General features: G+C 48.5%; 1 protein-coding gene across 1 annotated transcript in view; it reads left to right on the forward strand.

Moving 5' to 3' along the window:
* Window positions 1-2,063: 2,063 nt before the first annotated feature.
* The window catches only part of NMRK2 (nicotinamide riboside kinase 2), a 38,113-nt gene continuing 26,925 nt past the window's right edge, over window positions 2,064-13,251 (forward strand). The window contains exons 1-4 of the mRNA XM_077253902.1: window positions 2,064-2,217; window positions 3,568-3,658; window positions 3,895-3,943; window positions 4,056-4,221. Of these exons, the coding sequence (XP_077110017.1) occupies window positions 2,189-2,217; window positions 3,568-3,658; window positions 3,895-3,943; window positions 4,056-4,221 (335 nt within the window). The 5' untranslated portion in view covers window positions 2,064-2,188. The remainder of the gene's footprint in view (window positions 2,218-3,567; window positions 3,659-3,894; window positions 3,944-4,055; window positions 4,222-13,251) is intronic.

Consider the following 13,251-nt stretch of genomic DNA (forward strand, 5'->3'; position numbering starts at 1 on the left):
GTCTGTCGAACGACCTGGTCTGAACAGCGTCCGACATGACACATGGTTATTTATATCCGTCTTTTTGATCGCATGTTATTCCACTTTTTGTTTGGCGGTATGATAATAAAGCGTTGTTTTTTGCCTCTTTTTTTTTAGTGTTCACTGAAGGGGTTAACTAGTGGGACAGTTTAATAGGTCGGGTCGTTACGGACGCGGCGATACTAAATATGTGTACTTTTTTTATTTTTATTTAGCTAAAGGAATGTACTTATTGGAACAATATTTTGTTTTATTATTTAGGATTTTTTTTTTTTTACACATGTAATTTTTTTTTTTTACATTTTTACTTTGCCCCAGGGGGGGACATCACAGTAAAGTGACAAATCGCCGATCTGACACTTTGCTGTGCACTGTGTCAGATCGGCGCTCACACAGCACAGCAGGGAGGCTTCCCGGCGCCTGCTCTGAGCAGGCGCTGTGAAGCCACCTCCCTGCAGGACCCGGATGCAGCCCCGCGGCCATTTTGGATCCGGGGACTGCAGGGAGGAGACGCTCGGTACAAGGTGAACACATCGCCTTGTACCGATTGTCTCAGGGAAGCACGCAGGGAGCCCCCTCCCTGCGCGATGCTTCCTTGTACCGCCGGAACACTGCGATCATGTTTGATCCCAGTGTGCCGGGGGTTAATGTGCTGGGGGCTGTCCGTGACCGCTCCTGGCACATAGTGCCGGATGTCAGCTGCGATAGTCAGCTGACACCCGGCCGCGATCGGCCGTGCTGGACGTACTATTCCGTCCTTGGGAAGTAGGGCCCACCCCACATGGACGGAATAGTACGTCCAATGACAGGAAGGGGTTAAAGGGAACCTGTCACCCTCAAAAAATCGAAGGTGAGCTAACCTACCGGCATCAGGGGCTTATCTACAGCATTCTGTAATGCTGCAGATAAGCCCCCGATGTATTCTGAAAGATAACAAAGAGGTTAGATTATACTCACCCAGGGGCAGTTCAGCTGTTGTTCGGTCCGGGGCCTCCCATCTTCTTACGATCACGTCCTGTCTTCAAGCTGCGGCTCCGGCGTACTTTGTCTGCCCTGTTGAGGGCAGAGCAAAGTACTACAGTGCGCAGGCGCCAGGAAAGGTTAGAGAAGCCCAGCGCCTGCGCACTGCAGTACTTTGCTCTGCCCTCAACAGGGCAAAGTACGCATGAAGTGTGAAGATAAGAAGAGGACGTCATCGTAAGAAGATGGGAGGCACCGGACCGCAACGCCCATCGGACAGGACCGCCCCTGGGTGAGTATAATCTAACCTCATTTTCTCATCTTTCAGGATACATCAGGGGCTTATCTACAGCATTACAAAATGCTGTAGATAAGCCCCTGATGCCAGTGGGATTAGCTCACCTTCGATTTTGGGGGTGACAGGTTCCCTTTAAGGGCATAAAAATTCGAAGTTTTTAAATTGATAAATTTGCACCAAATTTCCATTTTTTTCACAAACGCAAGCATAGCGAAGAAATGTTACTACTACCATGAAGTACAATATGTCACGAGAAAACAGTCTCAGAATCACCGGGATCCGTGGAATTGTTCTAGAGATATTACCACATAAAGTGACAGTGGTCAGAATTGGAAAAATTTGGCCCGCTCATGAAGATGAAAACATGCTTGGGGTGAAGGGGTTAATCACAGTGGTTGCCACATTGCAAGCTTTAGCAGAGCTAGCGAGTGCTGGGAGAGAACAGTCTCCTGCCGCTGGCGACATTGCTCGGGATCGGGAATGACAAGCAGCAGGTCCATCACTGGAGAGGATACTGGGAGCTAATGGAGACCACGCTACAACCCCAGAGCTCCTCACTCACAGCGTGAGGAACATTCCTCCGTATTCTCTTCACACACATGTAGCCGCGTCTCCCCGCGCCCCAAGGAACGGGACAGTCGTGACACTTTCTCCCTGTCACCATTACTAATTTAGGCAAAGGGCGCGCTGCCCCGCGCTATTAATACCAGAGGCATGACTGCTGCGGGCGGCCAGGTGGCGTGACCACTTCACGCCTGCGCACACTGCGCTACCTCCAGCCTGCCGCTTATTGGCCGCCGCCTTTTTTAGTCTGACTGACGTAGGCAGGCAGGGAGTATAAGTGGAGAAGGGCCGGGAAATTTGTGAATGAAATAGTAGCGGTTGTGTGTAGTCTAGCAGCACTGTACCATGCGGCGCATTATCCTCGGCATTGGCGGGTAAGTGTGTGACTACTAGTCCATATAACAGGCCCGGGGAAAGCAGTGTGAGCCGGCGCGCGAGTGCTTTCGGTATTGGCGCCCGAACGTTTGAGGTACTCGGTGCGGATATATGGAGCTCACAACCCCCCCCCCCCCGCAGCAGTGCTCTGTAGGAGCTCACCCCCCCCCCCTGCAGCAGTGTTCTGTAGGAGCTCACCCCCCCCCCCCTGCAGCAGTGCTCTGTAGGAGCTCACCCCCCCCCCCTGCAGCAGTGCTCTGTAGGAGCTCACCCCCCCCCCCCTGCAGCAGTGCTCTGTAGGAGCTCACCCCTCCCCTGCAGCAGTGCTCTGTAGGAGCTCACCCTCCCCTGCAGCAGTGCTCTGTAGGAGCTCACACCCCCCCCCCCCCCCCGCAGCAGTGCTCTGTAGGAGCTCACGCCTCCCGCTGCAGCAGTGCTCTGTAGGAGCTCACCCTCCCCCCCCCTGCAGCAGTGCTCTGTAGGAGCTCACCCTCCCCTGCAGCAGTGCTCTGTAGGAGCTCACCCTCCCCTGCAGCAGTGCTCTGTAGGAGCTCACCCCCCCCCCCTGCAGCAGTGCTCTGTAGGAACTCACCCTCCCCCCCCCCCCCTGCAGCAGTGCTCTGTAGGAGCTCACCCCCCCCCCCCTGCAGCAGTGCTCTGTAGGAGCTCACCCCCCCCCCCTGCAGCAGTGCTCTGTAGGAGCTCACCCCTCCCCTGCAGCAGTGCTCTGTAGGAGCTCACCCTCCCCTGCAGCAGTGCTCTGTAGGAGCTCACCCCCCCCCCCCCCCCGCAGCAGTGCTCTGTAGGAGCTCACGCCTCCCGCTGCAGCAGTGCTCTGTAGGAGCTCACCCCCCCCCCCCTGCAGCAGTGCTCTGTAGGAGCTGCTACCCCCCCCCCCCCCCCTGCAGCGGTGCTCTGTGGGAGCTACACCCCCCCCCCTCCCCTGCAGCGGTGCTCTGTGGGAGCTACCCCCCCTCCCCCGCAGCAGTGCTCTGTAGGAGCTTCGCCCTCCCCCTGCAGCACTCTGTAGGAGCTACCCCCTGCGACAGTGCTCTGTAGGTCCTCTCTCCCCCCCCCCCCTTGCAGCAGTGTCTGCAGGTACTTTCTAAACCCCCCCCCCCTTGCAGCAGTGCTCTGTGGGTGCGCCCACCTACCCCTCCTGCGGTGCTCTGCTCTGTAGGTGGGCCGAGCATTGTACTTGGAGGCCCCTCTCTGGTGTATCTGCCATCATGTCTGACTATGCATGACAATGTGTGGCTGCCTGTCCCGTACAGATTGCACTTCTGGGCTCCATAGCTTGTCACTGTCATGTGCTGTGCTTCTTGACACTTGTCATTACTTTCTCTCAGAGTTACTAATGGTGGGAAGACCACTCTGACCAAGAGGCTTTTTGGGGTCCTCCCGAATTGTTGTGTGATCCATCAGGATGACTTCTTCAAGGTGGGTAGACTCCAGGTAGTCTGGTGAGCCCTCCTTGCACTCCTGTAGGTTTTCCATTAACAGTTGAGTGTCTTTCCATCCTGTTACTTGCATACCTGTTTGCATGTTCTGGACATATTTTCTGGTGTTCTCTTTTAATGTGGCAAACATGCTTATGAGAGATGGAAATGTTGTCTGTGTGCCTTCGTGCCTCAGCTGCAATATTTGCAGCATTTTTATTGCTCACTATGTTTCAGCCGCCAGATCAGATAGAAGTTGGTGAAGATGGCTTTAAACAATGGGATGGTAAGACTGGTTTTTGCTTTGTAATGCAGTAATGTATATTGAGCGTCTGTTTCCATACATATCTGTATTGATGCAGTTCTTTTCTTTACAACTGCTTTGTTCACACTTGCAGTGATCACTTCTATTGATATGGAAGCAATGGTGACTACAGTAACTGCCTGGGTGGAGGATCCTGTGAAGTTTGCCCGATCACATGGAATTGCGCCCTCTCATTCTTCTGATTTGGATGCAGATGTGCAAATACTGATATTGGAGGGTTTTCTCCTATATAATAACAAGTAATTATCTTTGTCTTATTCTGTTTGATACATTTTCACTTAGATCGGCCAAAAAGTTCAGGTACCTGAACCCTGACACCATTCAATTGAATGGGGGGCCCAAACATCCAGTGTTTGCCACGCTGTCATGTGCATGACAGCACGGCAAACCCTGCCTCTGATCGGTGGTAAAATTATTACCACCAGACAGCCGCTGTTCCCTGACTGTCATATGACAGCATGAGCCCAAAGCTGCGATTAGAGGTAGTCTACTTCTAGTCACTGGTGTCGGCTGATGGGACTACTACTTCCATCAGCCTGCTGCCGCTAATAGCCGGAGCAGGCACCTCTGAAAGTATTCACCAGTCTGCACGCTAAATACATTATGAAAAAAACTGGGTTATCCTGTAGTTTTGATAACCAGCCACTGAAATGACAGCTGTGGGCTGCAACCCTCAGCTGTCAGCTTTAGCAATGTTCGTGTGTCTTTTTTTTTTTTTAATCATTGGGTTCACTCCATGTTTTCACAACCAGGCAATCTAAAGCTTGCAGCTAGAGGCTGGTAGGGGGCCATGGATATTGCCCCACCACCTAAAAATAGCGGCCCAGCTGACCAGAAAAGGTGTATCTATTAGATGCGCCAATTTTAGTGCCTTTTCTGGCTCTTCCCACTTGCCCTGTGTTGGTGACAGGTGGGGTTGATGTCACCTTAGTACTGTCCGGTGGCATCAAGCCCTCAGCTTAGTAATGGAGATGCTTATCCATTACTACTCCTATAGTTGTATTGTAAATAAACACACACCCAGAATAAAGTCTTATTTGGAGGGAATTTTTTTTTTTTTTTTTTCCCGTCTCCCATAACAGCACACCTGAGAGGGGATCTGCCCAGCCAAGACAGGAAACCTACTGAAATAAAAGGGCGGTACCTCTCTCTCGCTTCAGTTGGCTTTCCTGTCCTGATGGGAGCCCTAGTGCTGAAATCACGGCGGTTTTGGAAGACTCACCCACTCCTGTCCCGACACTGGAAGAACAGGCAGACAGCCTGTATGCCGGCCTTCAAGCTGTGGGAGCGCCGTTCGCAGGTCCTGGGGCCTTCGCGGGTGTTGGGTCAGCGCAGTCCTTCGGCTCTGGGCCTAACTTCCGGGTGCGTGGCAGGCGTCGCGCACAGGGCACGCTGGGAATGGGCATGCCGCATGACGTCACTGCTGCGCGCCGGATCCACGATGGCGGCGCCCATGGACAGACGCTGGCCGGGTCACAGGGCTTTTTTTGGCGGTTTCCCGGTGGGCGCAGAGGAGGGGGAGGAGCGATATGTGAACCGGATAAGGCGGTGAGCAGAGTGGATCACCCTTTAAAAGGTGGTGAGTCCACGGTGGAAGTGCTCACATCTATAGAGCTCCATTATGGAGGATTGTATGGAGCAGCAGTTACAACAGCAGCCATTACTACAGCAGCAAGAGGCCTTACCAGGTGCTATGTCTGGTCACCAGCATACTAAGAGAAGCGGCAGTCGTCCAGACCGAAGGTTGCAGGACTCCTCAGCTTCTAGGAGGGACGTTGTCCGTACTCCAGATCAGCCTCAAAATCCGGTACCCTTGAGTGTCAGCGAGTGGTGAGTGATCTTCGTGAATGTCACATTGGTGGTAATGGGCTACATTTCTCTGCTTACTTGCCAGACGCCAAGGAAGGCTAGTGCCAAGTCAAAGAACAAAGAATGTGCCCTCTGTAAAGTCCCGCTAGCAGTCCAATGGCAGAAAAGCCTCTGTGTGGACTGTATCCAAAAGACTATTCAGGATGAATCCCCTGGCTTTGCCTCTTGCCTCAGGGCCATGATTAGGGCAGAGGTTAAAGGGTCTTTAAAATCAGTCCTTTAAAAAGAGAAGTAGCAAAAGCCTGGAGACTGTTTCGGATTCTGGTGCCTCTCAGTTTGGCGAGGAATATGAGGAGGAACCTCTGTCTCCCTTTTCATCCTTTTCCATGTCCTATGACTCCCCCTCTTCAGATAACGATGTTGGGGGTGGGGGGGCTCGACCATGCTTTCTGACTGAGAACAGATAAACTGGTGAAATCAGTTAGGGCTACAATGGGCCTTAAGGATGAGAAAGCGTCTAGATCGGTAGAGGACGTTATGTTTGGAGGAGAAAAGGAGGCGTACTTTCCCAGTTAATGCTAAAGTAAAAGCCCTTATAGAGAAGGAGTGGAAGAAGTCTGGTAGCCTTCCCTCAACTTCTAAGAGACTGTATCCCTTTGAGAAAAGGGATTCAGAAGTGTGGGTTAAAAGTCCCTAAGATTGATGGTGCGGTGGCTAGGTCATCTAAAAAGTCATCCCTACACTTAGAGGACTCGGGCGTCCTAAGATACCCATTCGACAAAAAAGCGGATGCATTTTTAAAACACACCTGAAAGGCGCCCGCAGGAGGTCTAAAACCGGTAATAGCCGGGACGTGTGTTGCCCACTCCCTTATTGTCTGGCTGCAACAAATAGAGGATCAATTGAAATCTAAGGTGCCAAGAGAAGAGGTCCTAGCCAATATGGCAATAGCACAAGGAGAGGCTGCTTTCATAGCAGATTCCTCAGCAGACTCTGTAAGACTAGCAGCTAGGGCAGCGGGATTGTCTAATGCAGCGAGACGCGCCTTGTTAAAAGGGTGCCCAGGTGACTTGCCCTCAAAAAATAGACTTTGTTCCATCCCGTGTGACGGCAAATTCCTCTTTGGTCAGAAGCTGGAAGACCTTTTAGAAAAAGCAGGCGACAAGAAAAAAAAGTTTTCCAGTGGATATCAGAAGGCCTTATTTTCGGAGAGGAAAATTTTAAGAGGTTGTCTGTTGTGAATTTGGTTTCTGGGCTCCCCCGGTGGTTTCTGGTGGTACTGCACTTGTGTGCTTCATCTCCTCTGTTCACCTGTTTCCATCAGGATGTGGGAGTTTTCTATTTAACCTTGCTCCTCAGTCATTTCTATGCCGGCCAACAATGTTACCAGAAGCCTTTCTGTTGCATGTTCCTGCTCCTAGACTACTATCAGCTAAGTTGGACTTGTAGTCCTAAGTTTGTTTTGCATTTTTGTTCCAGTACTCTGTGATTGATTATTTCTGAGGCTGGAAGCTCTTGTGAGCTGAAATTGCCACTCTGGTGTCATGAGTTGATATTAGAGTTTTAAAGTAATTTCAGGATGGTGTTTTGAAAGGGGTTTTCAGCTGACTGTGAAGTTCCCTTTTCTGTCTTCCTACTATCTAGTAAGCGGACCTCAATTTGCTAAACCTATCTTCATACTTCGTATGTCAATTTCCTCTGAAATCACCGACAATATATGTGGGGGCTACTGTCTGCCTTTTGGGGAAAATTTCTCTAGAGGTAAGCCAGGTCTGTATTTTCCTCTGCTAGGGTCAGTCAGTTCTCCGGCTGGCGCTGGGCGTCTAGGGATAAAACGTAGGCACGCTACCCGGCCACTGTTAGTTGTGCGGTAGGTTTAGCTCACAGTCAGCTCTAGTTCCCATCTTCCAAGAGCTAGTCCTTTTTGTATGCTTTACTATGTTCTCTTGCCATTGAGAACCATGACAGTTGTCCCCCTGGAAATAGAAGGAACTGGGAGTATAGAGATAGAAAAGGATCTGGGTGCATGTTTAAGGGACCCTCCACATCGGCAAAAAAGCCCTCCCAATGAGGCCAAGCCAGAAGTGGAGGGAAGGCTCTTTCTTTTTCCACGCCTGGATAAGTATTTCCCCCAGTCATTGGGCATTGAGTGTTGTCAAGGACGGCCTAAAAATAGACTTTATTCATCCTCCTCGACAGACTTTTGTGTTGACACCACACAGAAAATTCCCAGAGGAACAGCTAGCTCTGGAAACAGAGGTATTGGGGCTAGTACTAAAACGAGTCCTAGTAGAAGTTCCAAGGGAAGAGGAGGGGAAAAGGTTTTTATTCCCCTCTTTTTGATACGAAAACCAGATGGCTCACTAAGGACTATTGTCAACTTAAGGAAACTCAATCGGTCAGTGATAAATTACTCCTTCAAAATGGAGTCAGTAAACTCTGCAATAAAAATGCTGTTCCCGGACTGCTTCATGGCAGCTATAGACTTAAAGGATGCTTACTATCATGTCCCAATCCATTGGGGCTATCAGAAATTTCTGAGGGTAGCAGTGTTTGTCCAAGGGCAACTCAAACACTACCAGTATGCTGCCCTCCCGTTTGGTGTATCGATAGCACCAAAAATATTCACCAAATTAGTGTCAGAGGAGATGTCCTTCCTCCGTTCCCGAGACAGTCGTTGTCCCGTACCTAGACGACTTCCTTGTAATGGGGAGGTCGGTGGATCATTGTCTTGCACAAATAGAGGTGACTATGACCCTAGCAGTATTGGGTTGGAAAAGAAATGTCACCAAGTCGAGATTAACACCAGAGAAAGTTCAGTCCTTCCTGGGGTTGGTTCTGGATTCCTCGCGCCAACTTTGGAGCAAAATATCCAAAATACAAAGTCTTGTGGAATTGGCGATACAGCAGCCTGTAATGACACTGAGGAAGGCGATGTCCCTGTTGGGGTCACTAACCTCCTGTATACCCGCTGTAAAATGGGCACAGTTTCACCTGAGACAATTACAGTGGGAGGTCCTATCATCACAAAGATTGTTAAAAGGGCGTATAGAGGGAAAAGTACACCTTTCAGTAGACATCAGAGATTCCCTAATCTGGTGGTCTGTAATGGATCACTTAACCTCAGGGGTTCAGTGGCTATCTCCGATAGAAGACGTGATCACAACGGACGTGAGTGGTACAGGATGGGGTGCACATCTAGGGTCCCTCTCAGTACAGGGGTCCTGGTCCCATACAGAGACACTTCAGACATCCAATGTAAAAGAGTTATGGGATGTAAAAAGGGCAGTAAGACATTTCCTTCCTATCCTTCAGGGTCGTCATACCAGAATTATGTCCGACAATTATGCAGTGGTAGCCTATATCAACCACCAGGGGGGAACAAGGTCCCTTTCTCTTATGGGGGTGACATCTGTTCTTCTTCAGTTAGCAGAATCTCACCTACTGTCCCTCACAGCTCTGCACATAAAGGGGGTGGAAAACACGAAAGCAGACTACCTAAGTCGCAAAAAGCTAAGCCAGGGAGAATGGTCGCTGAATCCCCGGGTATTCCATCAGATAGTACAGTCCTGGGGCAATCCGGTAATAGACTTATTTGCCACTCTTCACAACAGGAAGGTGGAGAGGTTCTGCTCGTTGGACCCGAAAGGGAACCTATTTGCAGTAGATGCCCTTCAAATACTGTGGAAATTCAGCCTCACTTATGTGTTTCCACCAATAGCATTAATTCCGGTAGTAGTGAGAGATCAGAATGGAGCAGGCAAGAGTGATTCTGATTGCTCCGTTTTGGCTGAAAAGACCGTGGTTTTCCCTCCTAAGACAAATGTCAGTAACCGATCCATGGATTCTACCAGAGGTTCTGGACTTGCTTACCAAGGGACCAGTATGCCACTCTCGTGAAGGGCTTCCATCTGGCAGCCTGGAATCTGAGAGGGCTTTACTAAGCCGGCAGGGATTCTCACCAGGGCTAGTCTCAACCCTGTTGAAAAGTAGAAAACCGATTACATCAAGAATTTATGGTAGGACATGGAAGAGGTTCCTAGAGTTCTTGGGACAACCTTTAGCGGATGAGGCTCCTGTGGGTGCTATTTTAGAGTTTCTACAAGCAGGCTTACAACTGGGGTTGGCAACCAATACGCTTAAAGTTTAAGTATCGGCGTTGGGAGCTTTATATAATTGTAATTTAGCCTCCAGTAAGTGGGTGTCCCGTTCTATTAAATCATGTAGGTCTAGACCTGTGGTAATTCAGAAAATTCCCCCTTGGGATTTGAACCTGGTTTTAGATGCTCTAACTAGAAGTCCTTTTGAGCCTTTGCAAGAGTTATCAGTAAAATTTATCTCTCAAAACAGTGCTACTGGTAGCTTTGACATCTGCACGTAGGGTGAGTGCAAGCCCTGTCCATTTGTCCTCCATACACAGATATATGACGACGGGGTGATTCTAAGACCAGATCCGGCTTATCTACCTAAGGTAGTTTTTAAATTTCATAGGAGTCAGGAGATTGTATTACCCTCATTTGTGTTAATCCTAGAAATCCAGGAGAGGAAAAGTTTCATACTCTTGACGTAAGGAGGTCTATGTTACAGTACATATCCTTGACCAGTCAGTGGAGGAAAGATCAGTTTCTATTTGTAGCTTTCCAAGTTAGCAGGAAAGGTCATGGGGTGTCCAAAAGTACTATTGCCAGATGGATTAGGGAGGCCATTAGCTTATCCTATGCTGCGTGTGGCGTCCCGATCCCTGACGGCATCAAGGCTCATTCCACCAGACCTGTGGCTACTTCCTGGGCTGAGAAAGCAGAGGTATCAATTGATCAGATATGTAAGGCCGCTACCTGGTCCTCACCGTCTACCTTCTTTAAACACTACTGACTGAACCTATCCTCCTCGACTGACCTTACCTTTGGTAGAAGGGTGCTGCAAGCTGTGGTCCCTCCCCAATGTGTTTTTGTCCAAAAATCTCTCAAGTGTGCTGTCATGGGAGACGGGAAAACACCAAGGTTACTTACCGGTAGCCGTTTTTTCCGGAGCCCATGACAGCACCTGTGTATTTCTTTCCCCCCCCCCCCCCCCCCTTTTTTTTTTCACCCTATGGTGCGCACTTTTAGCTGGGTGTTTTTTGTTTATTATAATGTGGTGGTAGATTGCCTTGGAAACTAACCAAGGGGGCCTCTCATGCTCTGAAAACCAACTGAAGCGAGGGAGAGGTACCGCCCTTTTATTTCAGTAGGTTTCCTGTCCTGGCTGCACGGATCCCCTCTCTCAGGTGTGCTGTCATGGGCTCCGGAAAAACCGGCTACCGGTAAGTAGCCTTGGTGTTTTTTCTTTAAAAACAACTATACTCCCCTAACACCCATTCCACTGAAGCAATCGTCTCCTGTAAAAACAAAAAATATATACCTCACCTGTCTGTCATTCTGTCCCACACTATAATCAATGCCTGGGGATAAACTGTTTTCAACTTTGACAGTGCCAAGATTGTGACTCCCGGCTGAGAATCACTGAATGATCAGTATCAGTGACTTGCTGTGACATCATCAAGGTTACTGCAGGTCACCAAGGGTGCATTCCCAGTCAGACCCCTAAACTGCAGTGACCTCAGTGATATTCCTGCTAGCATAGTGAGAAAGTCTTGACGGTGCAGCAGCCAGTTCACCAGGAGAAATATTTTATTTTTACCTTTTTTTTGTCAACACTGTGGTTTTTGGTGCAGGAGAAAATTTTAACCCCTTTAAGGGAACCTGTCACCCCCAAAATCGATGGTGAGGTAAGCTCACTGTCAGAGGGCTATCTACAGCATTCTGTAATGCTGTAGATAAGCCCCCGATGTTACCTAAAAGAGGTTAGATTATACTCACCCAGGGGCAGTCCCGCTGCAGTCTGGTCCGATGGGCGTCTCAGGTCCGCTCCGGCGCCTCCTATCTTCATTCCATGACGTCCTCTTCTGGTCTTCACGCTGCGGCGCAGGCCTTCTTTGTCTGCCCTGTTTAGGGCAGAGCAAAGTACTGCAGTGCGCAGGTGCCGGGAAAGGTCAGAGAGGCCCTGCGCACTGCAGTACTTTGCTCTGCTCTCAACAGGGCAGACAAAGTACGCTTGCACCGCGGCGCGAAGACCAGAAGAGGACGTCATGGAATGAAGATGGGAGGCCACGGACCAGACCGACGCCCATCGAACCCGGACCGCAGCGGGACCGCCCCTGGGTGAGTATAATCTAACCTTTTTCTCCTCTTTTAGGTAACATCGGCGGGCTTGTGTACAGCATTACAGAATGCTGTAGATAAGCCCCTGATGATGGTGAGCTTACCTCACCATCGATTTTTTTTTTTTTTTTTTTTTTTTTTTTTTTTTGGGGGGGGGGTGACGGGTTCCCTTTAATGACCAGAGCTCTTTCTTTTTTTTTTTTTTTGTTTTTTTTTTTTGTTTTTGCTCCCCTCCTTCCCAGAACCATAGACACCCCCCCCCCCCCCATCAATATGGCCATGTGAGGGCTTATTTTTTGCGGGACAAATTGTACTTTTGAACGACACCATTTGATTTTACCATGTCATGTACTAGAAAATAGGGGGGGGGGATTCCAAGTGCGGTGAAATTGCAAAAAAAGTGCAATCCCACACTTGTTATTTGTTTGGTTTTTTTGCTAGGTTCACTAACTGACCTTTTGATTCTCCAGGTCATTACGAGTTCATAGACACCAAACATAGCTAGGTTTTTTTTTTTTTATCTAAGTGGTGGAAAAAAAAAAAAAAAAATCCAAACTTTGCTTTAAAAAATTGCACAATTTTCCAATACCCGTAATGTCTCCATTTTTCATTATTTGGGGTTGGCTGAGGGCTTACTTTTTTGCGAGCCAAGCTGACTTTTTTTAATGATACCATTTTGGTGCAGATACATTCTTTTGATCGACCGATATTGCATTTAAATGCAATGTTGCAGCGACCAAAATAGGTAATTCTGGCGTTTTGGTGTTTTTTGTTTTTTTTATTTATTTTGAATGGGGCGAAATATATAATACTAGATGGTGGCCCGATTCTAATGCATCGGGTATTCTAGAATATGTATGTAGTGTATTTAAGAATAATGCAATGAATACACAGGATTTGTCGGGTAAAATATATACATTATCATTACATTTTATTGCTTATAGAACTTAATACAATTGAATGAAACTATTAAACAGATCATAAAAATATATAAACCATTACATGAATATCTAGCTTTATTTAAATAAATCATCGGACAAAAGTACATCGACACTAATATATTTGTTAACCATATCAACCCAAAATATTTTTGTACACATTCTTGTGAATACCTTTTTGACTACCTATAAGCAACTTTCCTTTTAGAAGGGTAGGTAGACAGCGTAAATCGTGATAGCGAACAGTGTGTATGTATGTATGTATGTGTGTGTGTGTGTATATATGTATATATATATGGGTCATTCCATATCAAGTGATCCA

This window comes from Ranitomeya variabilis, chromosome 1 (genome assembly GCF_051348905.1).
Source record: "Ranitomeya variabilis isolate aRanVar5 chromosome 1, aRanVar5.hap1, whole genome shotgun sequence".
NCBI classification, from domain to species: Eukaryota; Metazoa; Chordata; class Amphibia; order Anura; family Dendrobatidae; genus Ranitomeya; species Ranitomeya variabilis.